General features: G+C 40.8%; 2 protein-coding genes and 1 long non-coding RNA gene across 4 annotated transcripts in view; 1 reads left to right on the top strand and 2 right to left on the bottom strand.

Moving 5' to 3' along the window:
* Positions 1-4,940: 4,940 nt before the first annotated feature.
* Positions 4,941-7,045, bottom strand: sf3b5 (splicing factor 3b, subunit 5). Its single transcript, XM_086180379.1, has 2 exons — positions 6,908-7,045; positions 4,941-5,894 (listed from the first exon to the last, which is right to left on the bottom strand). The coding sequence occupies exon 2, from the start codon at positions 5,891-5,893 to the stop codon at positions 5,633-5,635; it is 261 nt and encodes an 86-aa protein (XP_086036505.1). The 5' UTR covers position 5,894; positions 6,908-7,045; the 3' UTR covers positions 4,941-5,632.
* Positions 7,046-11,648: 4,603 nt separating this feature from the next.
* LOC147247332 (uncharacterized) lies at positions 11,649-13,278 on the top strand. Its single transcript, XR_015109452.1, has 3 exons — positions 11,649-11,703; positions 12,793-12,870; positions 13,193-13,278. It is a non-coding gene; the product is annotated as an uncharacterized LOC147247332 (long non-coding RNA).
* A 3,189-nt stretch (positions 13,279-16,467) lies between these two features.
* The window catches only part of oprm1 (opioid receptor, mu 1), a 30,086-nt gene continuing 23,738 nt past the window's right edge, over positions 16,468-22,815 (bottom strand). The window contains exons 4-6 of one of the 2 annotated variants that reach the window (XM_086180550.1): positions 22,396-22,574; positions 21,691-21,874; positions 16,468-20,349 (exon numbers count right to left, since the gene is read on the bottom strand). In XM_086180550.1, the coding sequence (XP_086036676.1) occupies positions 20,344-20,349; positions 21,691-21,874; positions 22,396-22,574 (369 nt within the window). In that variant the 3' untranslated portion in view covers positions 16,468-20,343. The remainder of the gene's footprint in view (positions 20,350-21,690; positions 21,875-22,395; positions 22,575-22,815) is intronic. The other variant, XM_086180551.1, reaches the window with a different exon arrangement.

Genomic DNA, 22,815 nt, shown 5'->3' with positions numbered 1-22,815 from the left:
TGTGTGTGTGTGTGTGTGTGTGTGTGTGTGTGTGTGTGTGTCACCTAATGCCTGCTTCCAGTGTATTTCCTGCTCTTAGGAAGGAAGCAGTTCCCCTTAAAGCACTTACTGCACATTTCAGTGAGTGGGTATGTTGCTCTGTGGTAGGTCTCCATGTGAATTCCCATTAAAGTATTGGATTTCCATTGTATCCAGGCAAACTCATCCCGAGTAAGAGCTTGCCAGCCTTTAAAGAGGGCATGGGAATAATGCATTTGATTCTGAAGAGGATACACGAGGAAATGAGAACTTGAAACTGAAGGCGACAAAGGACGAGGTGAGTCGGACAGAGGCGGAAGAGCCATTGATGATAGGAAATGGAAAAACTGTCAAAGGGAATCTTTTCTGATAACCTGCCATCTTTTGCTCTGACTTGATCACACAGTTTTACCTGACGAATAAGGTGAGAATTGAGGTTTGTTTGTTTTTTATTAGATTGTGCCCTTTTTTAATTTTTTAAACCCTCGTAGCTCCATTGTTCAGTGTTTTATCATCCTGGCTGGGGGGGGGGTTATCAGCAATCTCTCTCAAGCTCTGGTCCACACTCAAAGATTAAAGTCAAGTTGTAATGGCGCTTGATGGAGTGTGTCGATCGTGACGTGTTGACGAACTGGAACGCTGAGAGGAGGACGTGTGGAGATAGTGGTATCTTAGAGAGATGAGGCAGTCCTCCATAATAACCTTGATCACAACCTGGGGCTGTCGCACATCCCACTTCCCTCTACATGAATACATTTGATCCAGCAGGCCTGTAACCACGGTAACCAGGATGAAAGAAAACCGTGCCAGTTAACAAACACACACTAATTTAAACTTTCTTCTTTTTTTCTAGCAAACTAATGTAGATCAGCTCAACAACATACGATGCCTTCTATTTTCAGAACTCAGAATGAGAAATGACATCCGACACGGAGAAGTGCGAATGGAAAGTCGGAAACTTGGATGAGATCCCCCCTGGAGTTACAGCAATATGGCAACACATGCTGAGATAAAAATGGGAAGCAAAATGACCTTTTCACCAATCATTTGTATTTACGTTGCATATTTTTTTATGAAACAGTGTAACACTTTTTTTTTAACTACATAAAATTGTATTCAATAAAAGAACCACAAAAACATATTTTGCTGAGGGCAGATCGGAAGTCCTGAATACCAGTTCCAGATTATTGAGCACCAATTTGCAATGGATTGTTTATGTGCTGCTAAAAGTTGAAGATTCATTGATGGGTGGATGTCATGATATTGGTTACAACATAAAGTCAGACTCTTTTTTTTTTTTTTTTTTTTTTTTTGCTACGGTTGTTAAAGGAATTGACATCATTCCGCTCATGGTCCAGAGCAGAGACAGAGAGTTGGATGCTAAGAAGACTAATGCACAGACAGGAGAAGAAGAGGAAATGCATCATAGATGGATGGGTGGTGAGTGTCACAGAAAGGCAGAGATAATTGCATTCTGGGAGAACCCATATTTAGCAAAAAGTAAATGTACTTCCTGGACCCCCCCCCCCCCCCAAATTTGGCTGTGGTCCTATGTAATTGGAGGAAGAGCAGATGAGCTGCCGAGACGCTCCCATCAGCACCGACTCCCAAAGGTTAATAACTGGTAAATGGACTGCACCCAAATCAGTGTCCTCTGTTCTACCTAGTGACCACTCACAGTGCTACACAACACACACACACACACACACACACACACACACACACACACACACACATATATATATATAACTTTTTTTTTAGTTAATCTACAGGATTACTATTAACACTGTAAAAAAAATGACCAATGTATGTGTGTGTGTGTGTGTATGTGTGTGTGTATGTGTGTGTGCGCGTGCACGTGTGTGTCAAATCAAATCAAATCAGTTGAGCTTCTTTCATCACACACACATCATACATTGTAAAAGATGCAGTGAAATGTATTGTGTGTCTCCTCCGGATGCTTAAACACTGCAAAACAACGAAGGCCAACAGTATAGAAAAACAGTTTTAAAAAAAAACAAGTAAGTGAATACACGATAAATTAACAAATATATAAATATAAATATGAGTATAAATATAAATAGTACTTTATGTGCAATGTGCAGTTGTAGGGGGAAGAACGGCCTGAGGAAAGAAACTCCTCCTCGTCCTCTCTGTGTTAGCCTTCAGGCAGTGGTCGTGTCTCCCTGAAGGTAGCTGTGAATACAGTTTATGGGCAGGGTGAATGGGCTCTCTTAGGATTTTGGTGGCCCTGGTTCTGCAGCGTTTGATGTATATGTCCTGTAGGTCGGGCAGGGTGGTTCTGATGATGTGCTCAGCTGAGTGAACTATCCTCCTGATGGCCAGTTAGTCCAAGTTGGAGCTGCTCCCCATCCAGGTGGTGATACTCTCCAAGGTGCAGGTATAGAAGTTCTTGAGGATCCTGACGGGGAGATGGAAGTCCCGCACACGTCTGAGATGGTGGAGATGCTGACGGGTCTTTTTCACCAGGACGTTGATGTGTTTGGACCATGTCAGATCCTCTGAGATGTTGACCTCAAGGTACCTGAAGCTGTCCACCCTCTCCGCCGGTGTCCTGCTGATGGTGAGCGGGGTGTAGCTCCTCTGCTGCTTCCGGCTGAAGTCCACAATCAGTTCTTTAGTTTTGCTTATGTTCAGCTGGAGGTTGTCCACTCGTGTACGCTCTCTCATCGCCGTTGGAGATGAGACCCACCACAGCCATGTCATCAGATGCAGCCAAGCAGTTGTGGGTGTAGAGTGAGAACAACAGGGGGCTGAGCACACACCCTTGAGGGGCTCCCGTGTTGAGAGTGAGGGGGAGATGAAGTGTTGTCGCCCACATGAACCGCGTGTGGTCTGCCAGTGAAGAAGCTGAGAACCTGTGTGTGTGTGTGTGGTCACTGTGGAAGACCCTAAAATCCATCCATCCATCTATTTTCCACTCCTTATCCTGTTCAGGGTCACAAGGGGCTGGAGCCTATCCCAGCAGTCTTCTGGCAAGAGGCGGGGTTCACCCTGGACAGGTCACCAGTCCATCGCAGGGCCAACACATACAGACAGACAACCATTCACAGTCACAGTCACACCTACGGTCAGGTTAGAGTCTCCAATTGAGCCTAAAAACAATACATTGTGTTTCCTAGAGTGATAGAGATAGAGTAGGTCTTTCACTCTTCTTTGGAGTGGATATAGTGAACGAGTGTGTTCAGGGCAGCCTCTCACAGAATTCTTGACCTTCACAATGATCCTCAGTTCCACTTGTGAGCCTTATTACCATCAGAAAAGGTAAATTTATCTGATCCAGACTGGAAGTGAGGAGCAGACGTCCATTTTTTAATTTTTTTTTTTATGTGCTTGTGTCTCGGGGAGAACAAGTCAAGCAGTTCAGGCAAGTGTTTTTTTATGTGTGTGTGTGTGTGTGTGTGTGTGTGGGACGGAAGACCTCATGCAGCTTTTCACGCCTGACTTGGCAGAGCTGTGTCCACGGTTTTCACAGCGAGGACAGATGGCAGAGGACTTGCCCCGTGAAGAAAACCCTTCGACAGAAGCGCTCGGACGTGATTGAACAACACGAGAACTTCCTTGGCGCCTACTGACTCCTCTCTCAATCCAACGATGACTCACGCACAGCGTCCTCGACCTCCAAGAGTCTTAATGAGTGGGATTTGGCCGGCGGGACACTTTGATAAATCACCTGAAGTCAGCAAGTCAAGACAGCTGCTCTTTTTCTGGTCAAGCTTCTGTTGGTTCTTCAGACCTGAGCCCGGTAACAATGGTGAACACTCATCACCAGCCCGGCGAGCTGCGTGTCACAGAATCACTATTGAACCTTTCAACTATACGAGTTGCTTCTACTGCCATGCAGTCTGGATTCTGTTCAATTTAAGGGCCTACAATCGATAGGAGATGATAAACACAATATTGCATGGACGATGTTGATGCATGATATTGGAGGTTTGTTTGTTTGAAAAATCCGATCTTTTGAAAAAGAATGAAAATTGACGGCAGAACTACAGAAAAGGTAAAGCAGATCAAAATAAAAGCCCAGCCAAGATGGCTGATGAAAATATGGATTGATATTTTGCTTCAAATGGATGAAACAGTCCATTTAAGTCCTGAGTTAAGATAAGTCAAGTCACTTCAAGTCATTCAAGCAGTACTTCGAGTGGCCAAGTCTTAAATTCTGATTGCAATGCTCCCGATTAAAGGGTCTGACTCAGACTGTGGAATCATCTTGAAGCAGCGCTCTGATTCCGAATTTAAACCTGAATAACAGCAATTACATCCACAATTGCCATTACTTGCTGTTCAGATTTTCACAAGTGATAAGTCCCACTCCACCAATCTAAGTTACTTACGTGGAATAAATCACTTTCTCTTCAAAATATGGGCTGTAAGCCTGACATGAGTGGCATAAAATACACAACCTACAAATAAAAAAAATAAAAAAAGGTCACATCATCTGAGGTTGTGTGTCGAAGCCATGCATGGCTGATCTGTGTGGGCAGATAATAGGAGCTGAGGGTGTGTGCATGTGTGCGTGTTTGAATGCGACGTACGTGGGTGGACATCAGGTCGTTGAATCTGCAAATCCAAACAAATGAAATTCACTGCAGTATCGTTAGAACATTGCAGCGAGTCAGATTTATAACCTCATTTTACAGTTTTATAGCTCTTGCGTACAGTCTGACCTTTATAACCAGGTGGTTCACTGGTTTTAATGTGAAATACAAAATGGCAAATATTGCAAAACTGAATTCTCATTTTTTCAGTAGACACACACACACACACACACACACTCCTCTTTAGAGGTGCTGGTACTGACAAAATCTATTATTCCAGAAAACCCTGAACGAATGGGCGCAGGCACATTAATATTTCAGGGTTCACATCAGCAGCGTTGCTGGTCTGAGGGAAAATGGCTCCTCTAAATGTGTGGTTGTAATTTCCCTCTGATTTAACTTTCCAGACTTATTACTACTACTTTTAAAACGACAGGTGTCCATTTACAAATCTGATCCATAAAACATTTAAACAGACTAAGAATATTTTTTCTTGGCTTTAAATGGTGAAACACTGAGTATTGAAAAAATACTCATTAAAATTCTCACATTTCTATTGAGGTATGAGTTTTACAATGTAATTTTTTTTAGTGACGGACCCAAATATATAAATATAACACAGTAATGCAGTCAACATGGAGAGGAAACATTTGAATTTAATCAACATAAAAAGTCCAAGCCAGATGAACTGCAGGAACAAGACAGGTGACTTTCCTTTCTGTGTACGGTGGCGGTAACATTTCCTTTTCTTCTCTAAAAAAGTCACGGAGCCCTTTCTGCTCTCCTGTTTGACTTGAGTGGACTGAAGGACAGTTTTCTAGATGTCAACAAGCAGTTCGGGTGTCTTCTGTTGTTGTAGAAAAACAGTAATTCTCCACTGTTAATGCAAAAAAAAAAAAGAAAAAAAGTGACATTTTACTGGAGGGTGATGTTGAAAATATTAGCCAGAAATCAGGTTGGATGTCCATCAAAAAAACAAAAACAAAAAAAACAATAATAATCCTGTAAAAAAAACAACAACAACAACAAACATTCAGAGGGTCCAGTGTAGCCTAAGCATCGTCGGGTTTGTCTGCTGGTGGTCCACAGGGCTGAAGCATCTTCTCCATCAGGTTGAAACGGACTCGCGCTTTGCTCTCGTTCTCAGCCACAGAGAAGTAGTTGAGCAGGTCAAAGTGTCCCATGTAGGAGCAGTAAGAGTCCCGGTGCTGGTTGACCAGCCATTCCCACTTGCTGGTGTCAGCGTGTCCGGTACCGATGTACTTGGACTGGAGATGCTCCAGCTGACTGTGGATGTTGTAACGGTCTGTCATTCTGTCACAAGAAAGACAGAAAATAATCATTTCTAACTAACTTTTGTTCTTTACAGGATATTTCAAACCAGTAACTTTACTGAATCAGGGATGGGCAATAAATATCGAGGAATTATCATGGCATGTTATTGAGTGACTGTATCATGAACGCAGATAAATTGTTGTGTAATCTTCTGAAAGACGCTACAAAGGTAAAACACTCCTACACATACACAGACATACATGACAAAGCCGTATCTGAATGTGTTGTAGGGGAAACAGATCATGAGATGGGAAGGGAGATCTTTTCAACCAATAGTAGCTGGTTATTCCACAGATTTTTATAAAAATAAAGGGATATTTGGCATGTTTATGCACGCTTAAGAATCATTGTGAAAGGGCAATAAGATAAAATGGCTCATCTTGACTGCATAAAAAAAGAAACCTAAGAATAACAAGAGCAGTTAAGTGAAATATGAATCCCATGGATCTCTCCATTTATTTGCCTGTTCTTACGTAGCAAATAACTCAAGAGAAAAAAAATTAAGTAGTTCTGGAGAAGCGTCAAACTCACACATTGAGGAAAAGAATCAAAAGCCATTTCACATAACACGTGAATTGTACCTTACTACTTTACGTCGACCGCTACTTGAGCTCAGAATTTAAGTCCCGTTGAGTTACTCCTCCCATCCAGGAGATTTGATGCTTTAACCTCAGCGAGCTGAGACTTTGCTCGTCTTTGCAGTTCGCTCCACTCGACTCAATAGTAGCGTAGCTCTCGCTATAGTAATTTAATGTTCTTTAATAAATTTCTGGTTATAAGCATAAAATAAAATTGTAAATATATTTTGAATAACATGGGTAAAACACTGCAATCGTGTTTTTGTTTTTTAAGAGAACAGTTAGCATGCTAACTGGATAGAGATTACAATGCTAACTAGCGTGGTTAGCCCAACAAAGTTATCTGGAAACGTTACGTTACTAAAGTCTTCTCGTTAATAAGTTATCAATCTGAAAGATTTAAATGCTACTTACTTGATACACAACTAACGAGTTTCGAAGCAAATAACTCAAGTAAATGCAACGTTCCGAGCAGACGTGTTCTCCACAGAACAACGAGACGACGGCTTCCGGTAAGGTCGATGTTTAAAACTAACCGAGAGGAAACTGAAGCTACGATTTTTTTTGTTCCGGCTACTTTCTGTTTAAAATGTGCTCTAGTTGGAGTAATGTAGGTTACACATGTAAGGAGTGATTTAGGCTCTAATGAATGAAAGATCATATATGAACGTCTGAATTAACAAACAGTTCATACATAACCAACAATATAATAAAGGACAACAACAACAAACATGTAACTTCTATATACAGATTCAGTTGTAATCTGCTTTCCTGTCCTAAGTCATTTTGAAATTTCTCCATGCTATTAGTTGAATTGCTGTGTAATTCTTTGCGGATATCCCTCACAGGTATAGTTGTTATAGTTTTGGTCATTTGCCAATTTGGCAAATATTTTAGGAATTACAAAAAAACAGCAAAGTTAATCCTTTTTTTCCCCATGAGTACAATAGGTTTGCAAGCAAGGCCATGAGCTCCAGTGCAAATGAATGTTTTTTTTGTCATCTCCCACAAAGTCTTCCTCTGGGGTCTGTAACGAGATATCCTATATCTTCAGCAGCTTTTATCTGAATAGAAGTCATTATTATAGTGTTGTTTTCCTTTAAACACTCTTCTGTCTCCTGATGGCAGCACTCTGCACCGAAGACAACTGTCTTGAACAAGGGTTGTTGTTTTCCCCAGTCGCAGGTTTCTCATTATTAGCAAATTGCTTATTGGCAAACCTGAATTCTTTGTGTTGTTCGCATTGAAAAGTGACAATTGTCAAGTTAATACAAGTGTCAAAGCAGTGGTGGGAGTACTGTGCTCCAACAATATACACCGATTCAAACTGCTTTAACACTCGCTGCATGGTCACACAGTACATAAACATTTGATACATACAACACTGCAGCCTTTTGTTGGCTCCAACTGTGATTGTTACTCCCATTGTTCCACTGGACTTTCAGCTTTGCTGCAGGAGTTGGACACCTTGAGCTGGCAAATTCTACATGGAAAATTGAGCTTCTGGCATCTGTTATTACATGACACACAGGAAGCAAATTGCTTCACAAGTAAAGGTATATGTGGGAATGAAGCTGAATTCTCTGGAAAGGCTGCTGCTATGCTCCTTTTGTTTTTATGTGTTGATCCTGTGAGGAATAGAAATAATTAAAAACTACTGGAAGAATAAAATGAATCCCAAAATACATTAAAAAATGCAATTTTCCATAAATAATTAGACTTTACGAAAGCAATGAGAGCAGAGGAGCATGTGTAGCAGCAGAAATCACTGCAGGAGTTGTGGATTTATGAAAGCATCTTTTTCAAGTGTGATTCAACTGGACAATATGTGATGTTCATACAAGGTCCCATGAGGTCTGATGTTTATCTCCATTGATTATCTGTCTATATAAAAAAAAATACTCCATAACTGAGGATAACATGGTGTGAGTGGAATAGCTGGAGAGGACAGTCCATTTGTCACAGCTGCCAAAGCAGCTCTCCTGGGATTGAGATTACAATCTTGCAGAATCTGTTGGGAGCGAGTTTAAAATTGCTTAAGATCTTAACTGCAGCAAAGACATGACGATTTTCTTATTTCATTGGAGAAAGAGACGAGTGATTAGTTTCCAGCACTTTGAATGCTCTTGGTATTTAACAGGTTCTTTATTGAAAGAGTTCATTGTGGATTGAAGAGTAAACTCTCCAGAACTCTTGACCAAAGAACAGGTTAAATGTGAATGTTTACATCAAGAATGAGAGTACAGATGCAGCGCCAGCCTCCTGACACGAGAGAAATGAGACTGCAGGGGAAAGAAGGAAATGTGCTGCTACGTTATAGAGCTCCTGTCTATCATTTCTCAGTGTGCTTGTTAGAGTGTGTGTGTGTGTGTGTGTCCATGTCTGTGTGTTTAATCCTGACTGATATGAAGAGGCCCTGTCCTCTGATTCCATTGTACTTCACTCTGAAGCACTTCATAACGAGAGGCCCAGCAATTTGCATAACAAGCATTACATGTGAATGAGTGAACGCTGTGAAAATATTGTTGAACATATATACACTCCTAGTGAGAGAAGAAAAAAGTTGACCTAATCGAAGAAAATACATTTTCACCAAGGGTTAAAGTTAGTAGATTTTTTTTTTAATATAAAAATATTACATCCACTTTTTTTCCAAGGGAAGAAGAAGACGGCAATGTAATCTGGTAGTTTTTGCTGAGAAGATGGTGATGAATTGTCAGAGTAGTTGACTCTCAGCAGTTCTCTTTTGGTCAGTGTACAGCACTTCAGCTGAATTTGCCAAAAAAAAGAAAAAAAAGAAAAATTCCCTGCAAACAAGAATACATTTAAACAAGAGGATTAAACTTTCAGGAATGAGACTAAATTAATGTTTCCACTGACAAAATATACACATTCCTTCGACTAAACTCAGCGCAGTTACATTCAAATAGAATACTGGTATCAGAAACGTGTCTGTACCATTTGTACGATTACACAACTGTACAAATTCACAACTTTGTGATGCAGGTTTTTCTTGAAAATATCATCCTCATCAAGTCCATGTGACATCATCAGGTCCCTCCTGAGCTTCAGGGATCACATACACAGGCTGAAAAACCTCAGTTTCAGCATTCACTGTCAATCAATCAATCAATCTTTTTATTCAGACTCAGGTCCATTAAATAAGACAAACAAATGTATGATAAAACAATACAAACATACGACAATATTAAAAAAGACAGTCAAACCAGTGTTTCCACATAGTAGACTGGTATCTTACTGCACTGACGACTGGGTCGGTCAACATCATGATGATGGCATTACAAGAGCTGTTTAGTCGCCATATAGGACGTAAATTTGAACATCAATCGTCTCAAAAGAGCATGAAAAGTGATGACTTGTGCTTTACAAAAAAGTTCACTTGCGCTGTGCCATCTTGGTTTCCCAAGCAGAATACGCAGACAATCATTATACGCAACCTGTAATTTGCGGATACTGGCCTTCTTAAAATGAATCCATGAAGGCGCAGTGTAAAAAGGGGTACAGTAAGCCCTAAAAAGACACACTTTCACCCTTTCTGAACACCAGGAAAATCTTCTTGTCAACAAATTAGCCTGCGTATATAAAATGCGACGCTGTCTGTTCATATCCTCGTCATCTGTCATGTCATCAGTGATGATGTGTCCTAGATATTTAGCTTTGCAGCAAGATGGAAGCACTTGCCCTGACAGGTAAAGGATGGAAAAGTGAGGTCCTTATCCCCTTTTACTCTACAAATCATAACAGAACTCTTCTTAGCATTGTAATTCACATCAAATAGAACATGCGTTAAGAAGCTCTTGGAACCCAGCACTGCTAGGTGAGACAATTGCCAGGTCATCGGCACACATAAAATGATTAATAAGTTCATTACCAACCATACAGCCTGTTTTACAGCTTCTTAACTGGTCTGAGAGATCATTCATGTAGATATTAAAGAGGTACGGTGATAAAAGCCCCCCCTGTCTAACACCATTACTTGTCCCAAATGGAGCAGAGACAACATTTCCCCATTTGATCTGCATGCTCTGTTTAGACTACCAAAAAGATAGAATCCCTATAAAAATGTCAGGGACTCCTCTCTGATGTAATTTTGAAAACAATTTAGAATGATTTATACGGTCAAATGCCTTCGATGCATCTATGAAACCAATAAATACAGTAGAGTTCTGTCTTCTATAGTTTCCCACCATCTCCTTTAGTGCATATATACGTACATAAATCAGTACTATGTTTTGCCTTAAAACCAAACTGGTTATCTGAAGTGCATAAATATAATCTGTCTAGTAAAATTTTCTCCAAAACCTTCGACAACACACTGGCGAGAGCAATTTGCCGATAATTATCCATACTCCCCACCCTGCCCACTTTGTCCTTGATGATGGGCACCAAGGTAACGGACAGTTTCTTCCATAGAATCCGCTCTGATTTGTTCTGCATGCTTATTAACATAACGAATTGCATATTTATAATTGAATTTTTTATAATCAAGCCCTTCTCTGGTCCTTCCTGCATGGACCCAGGCCCTAAAGGCATTCTTAGCTTCAGCATGATGATGAGCCGCATGCTTGCTCCATCCTGGCTTTACCCTTGATTTTTTATCAGCAAAGGTATAGAGTGGTATGCTAGCCTCATATACAGCTCCCACAATATGGTCATACAATGCACAAATATCCTCACGGTGAGAGCTTTCCACACAATTCACATCAGATCATAAAAAAGCATCAATAGGCAAATACACTTTACTCAACAGGGCATCAGTTCTTCCATAATATAAAAGCTTATTCTCACATGTAAGTTCAGACCAATCTAGTTTATTTTTGCGGGTACCTTTCACCTCCTGAGATAGTTCGGGAAGACTGTCAAAGTCTAATGTCATCACTAATGGAATAAGGTCAGATGTTGATGCCTCATGATTAATCTCTATAGAGCTTATGATGTCATGGGCATCAGCAATACGAATACAGTGGTCAAGCCATGATGTTGTATGCCAGGCCTCGCTAACATAAGTAAAGCTATCTGCCAGTTATAGTGATTGCAAGAATTGTTGAAAGAGAATTTTTAATGCAGAAATGATGTTTTGCATTTCATTAATCAGTGTTTTCCTTGTATTTCAGCCACCGTGTGCAGTGCACCGTCTTCAGTGTAACTCTTCCAGGATTTGAGGGAAACGCTGCAGCAGAAAAGCACATGTATGTGTTCCACTGAAGGGCGACTCAGACCTTTACGAGGAGCATTTCTTGAATTTGTTCCTTTCAGGTTGTTTAGATTTAGATACTGCGGTTTTGTTGATATTGTACAATAATCCCAGGAGCATGATAATGACACTCAGACCGCCAACCCTCCTCTGAGTAGAGGTGGCAACTGCAGAGCAAAGCATTAACAGCAGGGAAGAGGTAATGAAATCAGGTGGATGGATGAGAATACGGCCCGGCTGCCCCCACAGTCCCGCTGAGTGATAGGCCACTAAAAAAATGGAGTTACCGATATTTGCCATGATTTAAACAGAGGAAGGAGCCATTTCCAGGCACAAGGCCTCAGAGTTAGAGGAGACATAAAAACAAACTACACCCGGTAGAGTTTTCAAAGCAGCGGCTGCCTGGTCCATGGACAGACTGAAGCGGCTCATTGGTGACATGATGAATTGCCTTTAAAAAAAAACAAAACAAAAAAAACTTTTACTGGGTGATGGTTTATTGGCAGGCAGTCGAATGAAGTGGAGGGACAGTTTGAAGGACTTTAATAACTGGTTCTAGTTTTCTGGTTTACTCCCTGTCTGATTTCTATGATTTTCATTTCCCCCACACCCAGGAGACTCTCTCTCTCTCTCTCTCTCTCTCTCTCTCTCTCTCTCTCTCTCTCTCTCTCTCTCTCTATCTCCTCCTTCCTCACACTCTTGGGGGTATATTCACCAAACATTGCTCATTGGGACCTGTGCAAATAAGATGAAGTGTAAAATGCACTCTTAACTGTGCTGCCAAGTGGTCCTTCTGTGGTATTTGCACATGTTTAAAGTGTCCAATTCAAAACATCAGAGCTGAGAGAACACCCAGAGTGAATAAATTTGCATATTCAGAGAGTTAGAGGTAACTGAAGCACATTGTTGATGATTTCCCGGCTCTTTAAAGTTGGGTTGGCTGACGGTTCAGCCCCGGACAACAGCCATGAGTTGATCTCAAAAGAACGTGTTGCAGAGACAGAAACGGCACTCAAACTAAGTAAATTTTCTCCTGATTTTTGTGTCTGAGAAATGGCTCAAATATTCTTGTCTGTGGTTACAGGGTGCAAAAGAATTTGTCATCATCTGTGCTCACGCTGGAGGAAATACTCTCAGGACCCGCAGCTGCTCTCCTAAAATGGTGGGATATTACATGACACAGACACAGCAACTGACTCTTTTGTGCACTTCTTCATTTTGGAACATTCCTGATGAAACTTCTGCATTCGTCATTAGAAAACGAAAGCGTTTGGCCTGATGGTTTGGTCTGAAAGACTTTATGAACAACTGGCTGCAATCAGCCTATCATTCAACCAACGGTTTCAGGACTATTAAATGAAAAGTGTTTGTTAAACTATAAAGAAATATAATGGGGGATTTTTTTCATTTATTCATTTACGAGCACGAAAAGCAAACAGTCTGATCCAAAGTGACGTGTTCTGTCTCACCTGTGCTCCATTCAGTGCCAGGGGGAGCGCCGCACGACGCAGTGAGCATAAACATGGCTGTCATCACCTGCTATTTCCCTACAGGGCACATAAAACTGAGGCAGGAAATATCATGGAAGGAGCAACTACCACCCCTTGTTTTATGTAACCTACATCGTATGACAATGCAGCTGATATTAAAATATCTATGATATGGTATGATCTGGTGGGATATTGTAACACTCCTTGTGCGAGCCACAGTGGCAATACGCAACATTCCTGGGGGTGAAACGATGAGAGCGAGTGAGCCATTCATCCATATGTGTGAAACAGCCTCAGGAAACAAACTGCTGTCTGACAGGTCCCAAAGCCTGGCTTGGCTTATACTGGATTTAACAAAGGGCCGGACAGACAGTCTCCGTCGTCCTCACAATTGTTTTTTTCTCGTTTGATCATTCAAGGGTGTGTTTACCTGACTCTTCATTTATGACTCCAGCTGAGCCATTTGGAGCAGCGCAGAGGATAGATCCACTGTTGTCCTTGGAATGGAACCAATGTACAAAAGGCGGACAGCCATGAGATTTGAAGGACAACATGAATTTTTCATATGAACATGAAAAAAAAATATCCCTATTTTCTCTTGGTGAATAAATAGAATTGAAATTTGTCACTCCACATGCAGAGCGCAGCTTCTCGAGAGAAACTCCTCCACAGCACCTTTATAAAAACATACTTCTCGAACGAAAGATACCAAAAAATAGCATTTGTCCACATGCACTGTGAAATAACTGACAGTTACTGTTTATTTTGTGTCACCATTAATTCCTGGGCCTCCTATAACCCTTACAAGATAGTTATGTCAAGACTATACAAGCGTTACACAAACAGTATCGGTAGTTTTTAATGACATTACACTAACTACGCCATTTTATGAATACACTTACCAAGCTTTATTGAGATGAAGAATTATTTGATTATATTAGCAGTTAATTATGCATTATTAACAGTTAACTAAGTTCCCCCCCCCCCCATCAGGAATAAATGCTGCATGTTTTTATGGTTAATAAAAATGGGAAAAAAAAATACATATAAATCCAACATTTTAGCATATGTTTGAACAATGGCATATTATTGAACGATACATGAGTTTGTTATTTATCACTGTAAACTATTAATGTATAATAAACCACTTATAAAGGCCTTACTATCTCTCAAATAATGCTTATTAATAATTAGTTACAAGTTTGCAATAAATGCATCTACATGACGTGCTAATGTATCAGTTTTGGCCCATGACAAGCATCTAAATAATCATATATTTTTGTCTTGTCTAACAGATTCTCAATTTTCTACAGACAAAGACTTGGCCTTTAAAATAGGAGGTTATTAGATGAAGGTTTGGTTGAGTGACTGTCAGAGCAGCTTCAAATCGTCACGTTCTGCGCAGGAAAAGGGGGGCATTCCAAACCGCTTGAGCGTAATCGCCATGACGGGACAAGTCAGGCTGCCAAATACAATAAGATAATGCTTTCCTCCTAAACAACCCCACCGGAAGACAAAATAGAGTGGGAGGCATCCAGGCAGACTTGCATGCTCCAGACACACACACCCAGCTTATGCCATTTCCTCACACACACACACACACACACTACTGGACACACATGTACAAACACACTCTTGAGTGAACTCACGAGATCCACTTTACCTCAGTTGACTGCACATGTATGTCTCCATTGTTTTCATACCATTTTTTAAAATCTTGTGTACAAACAAAAACTGTGTTGAAAAAAATACATACGTCAAATGAGAAATCCCAACTTTGTTCCATGCACAGCAACGAAACCACGTGTACTGCACGTATACATTTCAAATAGAAGGTATTGAGCTATTGTATTAGGTAAAAAATCCTCCTGTGACCACCTGCGTCTCACAACTGCTTTGGCAAAGGTGATTACATGGAGCAGTCGTGACCTAAACAACCAAGCATTTGAACTTTTCAGATAAAAACAGGAACCGCATTTTCTATCCATTTGAGAAAATCATATCCTGGAGGCTGAGGTCATCTTGGGCGGCATGGCTCAGGGGTAGAGTGGCCGTCTAGCAACCAAAGGGTCGCTGGTTCGATCCTCGACCCCGGTGACCATGTCAAAGTGTCCTTGAGCAAGATACTGAACCCATAATTGCTCCTGATGAGTAGGTTGGCGCCTTGCATGGTAGCCTCCACCGTGATTGTGCGTGTGAATGGGTGAATGAGAAGACACTGTAAAGCGCTTTGAGTGCCGCTAAGGTAGAAAAGCGCTATATAAATTGAGTCCATTTATCATCTGCTTCACGCCATTCAGGAAGAGTCAAGGAAGGACTCGTGTTTTCTTTCTTCATAGTGGCCTTGCTCAAGTTATGACCAAACCGTCGGACCAGAGGTTCATGAGGATCTTGATAATGGCAGGTGAGGGTTTGGTTTAAAGGAAATAAAATAACCTGGACATCTCTCATTTCTCCTCTGCACCTGCTTTTATGCGCCCGTCAATGTGAGGTGAGTCTTTCTGAGGCAGACTCAGGTAGGAGGATGGAACTGAAATTTGTCATGTCAACTACATGATCAAAATATGAGGAAAATATGTCAGGAAATATGATGCAGATGGATTACCTTCATAACCGAGTGCTTAAACATTGAACAATGCCATAAAAAAAATGAATGGAACAGGCTAAATAACCACCCAGAAAATTATTCGTTCTCCTTTGTGGTTTTACTGAAAAATACTGCAAAACCAAAAAATGCATGAGACCTTTGAGTGATTGTTTGCCTCCGTGAGCCCATGAACCATAAATCTCAGAGAAACCCATTAGAGTTGACCGTCATTTAAGATGGCTAAAGGGCTCATTTGGTCACCCGGTAAATGTGCACACACGAGTATCCCCAGCGTCCCCGATACTGCGCGAGCCGCCTCACTATTAGTTTCGCTTATTTATAGCATGATGACTATGTTATATTTCATGGTATTTAATTTTACATTTCAGTGCACAGCAAAACACAGATGCAAAGTCGAGTGACAAATTGAAAAAAATGACAGAATAATACATCTAAAACATACGTGTCAGTTCCGTGTGGTAACAAGAGATTGATGGAAGCTGCTGCAGCCTCATGTGGACGTTTCCTGGATCTGAGTTACTCCTTCATACAGCCAGCAAACATTCATTTTGCAAAAAGAAAATGAATCTCCCCCTAATTCACTTTGATTACGTGTACTCACAATTTCAGAGTCCACTTACATTAAAAAAAAAAAGAAGAAAGAAAAGACCACAATGGCCATGATACTTTATTCAGACGTTAGAGAAAAAGTATTCATTGAGAGTCAATATTACATTTTATTCCACAGACAATTTCATCCCAATTACAATAAGAAAATTGCATTTATTTTATGACTTCCATACAGTAGAAATATGCTTCTGTACAGTAGATTTCTTTGTAAATATGCATACAATGAAGTACATAATTCAGTACAGAGGATTAAAATAATTTATATTTATCTTCAAGCATAAATCAGATGCTGCACCAAGTGTCACCTCCCAAATTCAAGACAACAATAAATGTCTTCTTTTTTTTTTCCCCAGAAAAGGTATATTAGGTTCCATTTCCTCACTGGAATATATTTACAATCTATATCATCTCTATATTCCTAATATTTGGCCCCATAATGTAGTTATAGTGCTTTTAGACAACTGTGAAATTAGGAAAGATCCCATGTGGTAACATTTGGAACAAGTTGGGAACAAGTTACATCTCATGACTGTAAAAAAAATCAGATTTTTGGAACAATAATGGGACAATTATGGGAACAAGCTACATTTAGTGGACGCAAAGCGTGGGAACAACTTATATCCCACAGCCACAAAATGCTTTGGTCTTCTCTCAAAAATGAAAAAAAAAAATCACTAAACAACCTCATTGCCCTTACGGACCTCTCTGTTTGGTTTGTATCAACTAATAACTGAAGTCCTGGATACACAGCTATGGCTATGCAGCTAGCATAGTAATATGTTAGCAACACAAAAACTAGCTCCATGAAGAGGATTCGCAAAAGTAAACGACTGACCTCCATTTAATTAACAAGGTGAATTAATTGTATGCAAATCAATTCGATTTCTCACGTTCTCCACAAATGCAGGAAAAAATTTCCCATTTTCCGAGTGGGAAAGCTCAACGGGTGTTCTTCCACCTTAGTTTGGAACTTTACCAATTCCCACTTGCTCTGGATACACGCCCAATGACTGACGTGCTCCTTTAGCTTGGTTGCTTCCCTTAGCTGGAACATTAATGTCATTTTGGAGAAGCTGTAAAAAGATTCCAAAGCACCACCACAAAATCTTAAGATCGACAGACCTTGTCTTTTTATGCTTTCTAAGCTATGATTCAACAACCACTGCCCTGGGCACCTGTAGTGCTAAATATTTGTGTCTCTGCATTGATTTTGTACAAAAAAAAATCAGATTTTTCACCATGCAATTTACATAATTGGAGGCAGTCTAGACAGTCACGACCCTCTAATACACAGACAGACATATTCAAACAGCTCCTGGCCTTATTTCTGCAGGTGAGGGAGGAAACTAGTCCATCCACCGAAAAAGAAGAACGCTAGAAGGCCTGGTCAGCTTCCACGACCTTTTTGTTGTAAAGTGACAATGTTGAGCCAAATATTCTACAAAATTCCCTCCCACCTGAATTGGAATGCTTAAAGAACCATAATAAAATAAATATTTTTTTCAGCGTGGTTTGTTTTATGAAGTAATTGGCATGTGACACTTGATGCAACACAATCACTTAATTCGGCTGATGTTTTGGTCATTTTCATATAATAATTAGTTTAAAAAAAAAAAGGTTTAAAGTTGGTGTGTAAAATTAGAAATTTCGAGAAGGCTGTGCTATATGAGCATTTCAAAAACAGAAATGGCACAAATGGACTGAATGGTCTGTCCAAAAACATATGGTTTATAAACTCTGCATATATATATTAATCCGCAATTAAAGGTTTTAAACACATTGTTGTCTGAGTCTTTAGTTGCACACAATGTCTTGCTGGTCCTCCATCGTCACCTTTTCTGGTCATTGAATAGAATACTTTTTTTTTTCAGTAGAGAAATATGTTTACAGCTCATTAGAAAATAAAACACGATTCACAGAATATCAAGTAGAGCAACTGTAAAGGCAACTGGCAAGTTTAGCGCACACCACAACACAAACGCACAAGCAATTCTGAAAGTTACGATAGATATACAATCCTGCTTGGAGAAGTGACTCCATCTGGTTGTAAATTATACACTGGCAGTACCGTGTATTTCAACTACAACAGCATGCACCGTCTTTGCTGGTTTGGAGGATCCAAAGTTCAGCACAGGGAACCAGAGTAATGGCTGGCTTCCCTTCTGTACATTCATAAGTTTAACAAATTCATCGAGAGAGAGAGAGAGAGAGAGAGAGAGAGAGAGAGAGAGAGAGAGAACATAAAGCACTCAACTCTGTACGCTCACATCTTCTCAAGTCCAGAAAAAGGGTAGAGAAAATACCCAGAAATGAAAAGAAAAGGTGCCAGAAGCTTCCGTGTGTCTTTATGGGAGGCAACGAAGATTAGAGTAACTGCTCTTTATGTGCAACAAGAAAATACAAGTCTGTGATATAATAATGGATGGCCAGAGGGGGCAGTAAATGACAACAAAGGGTTAGTTGGAAGAGAGAGAGAGAGAGAGAGACAGAGAGACAGAGAGAGAGAGAGCGCACAGATGCACCTCAACACATTCTACTTCTCAAGTGTCCAAAGCCAGCAGGGTGCTGTGAAACCAGTGTTGAGGGGTGTTAATAAGGTGTAAGGTAATCCAAGAAGAATCGGCAGCACTGTTGTTGCTGTAAATGCATCTCAGTAACACCTCCTCTCTAGTTAGTCCAAATGAATCGATGATATAATGAAGGGGTAATACTAGATAAGAATCAGGGTTCGATCAAATGCAACCCCTGTATATCAACATTTCCTTCAATAATCGTCATACGCGTGCAATTAACCGCTAGGAGGAAATTAATAGGTTGAACTCAGCAAACACAGGACAATTGATTCTCTTTCACAACCTGCAGATTTCTCAATGAAGGGGGGTTCAAACAGGAGGCTGAGATCAATGCGGCTGCTCTTTACAGAGCAAAATCAACAAATAGCTTCTGGATGAAAGCAGTTGGCTGCACACGTACTGTGCATACTCAGTTTGTCTACATAATATCACGATAATGGCAATAATGACAAAAACTGTGAGGTTTGGGATCTTTTAAAGTTTTCTTTCTTATTTAACAGATAGTGAAGTGCAACATCTTCCTCACATCTGTTGCCATGGTGTTGCAGTGCCACCTGGGATTCTGATTACACGGACCCGAATACTGTTCATCCATTCAAAAAGGAGTAAAAGCTGTGCACAGCCATGCAGTTAGTAGTTCAGCAGGGTGGCAGATGACTGGCCTGATGCAGAGCCGCAGTGAAAGCGATACGACACTCAAAAAGAGTATTTTGCCTTTCAAGTACCCCCAAATAGTTGTCTTCAGCTCAGAAAGAGGTTGTTTTTTTTTCTTTTTCTTACCGATCCATCTCGTCATCCTTTTGTAAATCCGGAATATACCAAGTATATTTACCTTTAAACTTATAGCAATAGCAAAACATCAGTTTACAAACTCTCTGGCGCTTCCTCTAGAATAATCCAGGTCTTCTTCATCCTGCCGGATGCTCAGTAATCCACAATCACTTGGATTCGAGCTAAAACCAAACTATAATTTTTTTCATTTGGGCCAGCTGTGCTCTTCATCGCCATGAACGGGCGCTAAACTAACTGAGGGGTTATAGTTTGTTTGTTTTTATTTTGCTCAAATTGCCTGTGGATTACTGAGCATATGGCTGGATAACGAGGATGTGCATTGTAACTTGAGAGTTTGCTGATACTTTTGGACAGTTTTGCTGTTGTTAGCTTTCAGTCACCATAGGCTTCAAGGCAAATGCACTAAATGTGCTAAATGTTCTTTTATTGGGAGTGTGTGTCTGTGTGTATATGTTTGTGTGCGGTCAGAGCCCTGTGGTGACCTGTGTGACCTCTGAGTTGAGATCGTCGTTGGCAACGCCGCCACAACAGTGAGTGTCCACCGACGACCCCTCCAAGGCTAGTCATACCTGCAGGGAGTATGGAAGCAGTGAAAGCATCTGGGACATTTTCTGATGTGTTCATTCATACTCGTACGTCTCTCGACAGCATCTCACCATACAGAAACATATTTTTGAAGGTGAAGAGGTTTTTCTGTGATTCTAAAATTATTACTGCAAAAATACATATTGTAACGTCAACAACGCAGTTATAAAACTGGATTCATTTTAGATTATTCATAAGCATACAGTACGTGGTAATGGGGCATCAATTCCTCTTGAAAGCACACCCTCTTAACACAGCCGAGTTATAACATTGGATTTTCAAATCCTCAATTTTTCTCCACCTATCTTCTAACCATTAGTTTCAATAGGGCCAAATGTGCGACCTTCGCCGTGTTGACACGGTGATATTACTACTTTGAGATAGAGTGACAAATCAGACAAATGATGTGTCAGCAAAGGAATAGGCAGCGACCACCATTTCAGCTGTGTGACGAACACGAGTCTGGGACATTCACTCGTCCTGTTGGTGCTGTTGTGGTGCATGTGACGCTCCTCTTGATGCTTGCACTGTTATTTGGTGGTAAAGCTCTGATCGTGCTCTCATGGTTAAAACAGCTGAGGGCCTGCATGCAGTCAGTTTTTGTTTCACACTCTACACAGCAGAGCAGCTAGCTGCTGCTTACCATGGAAATGAAATGAGAGGAGCTACTGCAGATAAACATGACATTACAGTAGTTTCAAGGATGAACACCAGCTAAGAAAAAAATGTTGAAGCACTGAATAGCTTGAGAATGCATTTTTAGCCTTCTTTGCATGAGATTAGGAGCAAACGTGGTCCTCGGGTGGTTCAGAGACTGACGGGGTGCATTACAGGAGAAGCAAAGTATGTAGTGGGCAGCAGGCTCACTTCAAAATAAAGTGGTTGTAATCAAAGTAATGAACCCCCCCCAAACGAGGACAGCAAGTAAAGGATCAGTAACTTTTGGCTAACAGGCGGATCGCTTGTCTCCACAGCTCGCCGCACAGTGGGGCCGCAGTGAGTGACAGCAGCAGCAGCCCCAGGCAGCTCCAGCCCTGCACACAGTGCTGGCAGCTTTGATCAAATCACAGACAGAAATATGCAGGCTGAATTGTGTGAAATTTTGACTTAACAAATTATCAAAATGGGTGTTTTGCACTGGATTATCATTGCATGACTATTTTTTTTACTGATAGACATAAAGTGCAAAACTAGTCCCGTGCAAATAGGGCTGGTTTCAGTCCAACACACATCATCCAGCAAACATTCCAAAAGACTCCCCAGCATATTTGAGCAAGTACTCTCGTAATATTCACTTTTCAATCACATACACAAACACTCACTACCTGCTGATTGGACCTTCGTCCTGTGTGCGCACTGTTGTGTTCTCGTTGCGGAGCCTTGCGCCCAGTGGGTCCAGTACGGGATGAATTCTGCATCTCCAGAACAGAGGGACTTGGGGTGCAGAACTCTCGGAAACAGCGCTTGAAGTTCTCATCCAGGTAGCCATAAAGAACCGGGTTCAGACTACTGCAGCAGGCAAAGAGGTCACATTAGAACGACACGACAGCTTGAAATGTGATTTCTTAAGTCTGAAGGAGTCGATATGTTGGACAAATCCATAGTATTTCATTAAAATAAAAAAATTCCACACACAGTTAATGATCCTGTGATTGGAAAATTGCAGTATAGGCAATTCATTTCCATGAACGGTCCAGCCTTATTAGCAAGTCTGTCACAAATGGAACAGAAAATGCCTTGCTATTAGTGGACGTGTGGAAAATAAAAAGATTAAAAAAAAACACCTTCACATACATGAATACAAAACAAAATCTAAAGCAATGATGAAGATGACAAGAGGTCAAATTGAGGTGCTAAAACAACCATTGCCAACATCAGACAGGAACAAAATCTCATGCGCAAAAACTGATTCGCAAATCTTTCACATAGTTACTTAGGACCTAATGTCCTAACACGATCATAACCGCAAACGCTTGGACAAAATGTACTGCGATGAATATATTTGTCTACGGCTGCAGAGGGAGTCTTACCTGTTAGTGTAGCCCAGGGCGATGCAGAAGTGCCAGGTAATAGTCTGCAGCGTGGAGCTGGGGATGTTGATCAGAGCTATGATGATGACAAAGATGTGGATGGGCGTCCAGCAAACAATAAAAACGGCAACCACAACAAGGACCATGCGGGTGATACGACGCAGGTTCCTGTCTTTCTCCTGCAAGTGCGTGTGTGAAGGAAGAAGGTTAAGTTGACAGCGAAAGGGGGTCAGTATGAGTTTGCCAGTAAAAAAGATTCAAGGTGGAGGGAAATGGAGCGGGGAAGACAAGATAAGTGTAAATGGAGGTAAAATGGGGAGACAAGTGAAGATGATAGAAAAAAAAAAGGTTAGATAACAGACATCAGAGGAAAAATGGAAAAACAGGTCAATGTATTCACAGCCAATTTGATTTCCCATT

This window comes from Aulostomus chinensis, chromosome 16 (assembly GCF_037954235.1).
Source record: "Aulostomus chinensis isolate RoL2024-O1b breed Wild chromosome 16, RoL_Achi_v1.0, whole genome shotgun sequence".
Taxonomy (NCBI): domain Eukaryota; kingdom Metazoa; phylum Chordata; class Actinopteri; order Syngnathiformes; family Aulostomidae; genus Aulostomus; species Aulostomus chinensis.
This window is presented reverse-complemented; position numbering and strand designations above follow the sequence as displayed.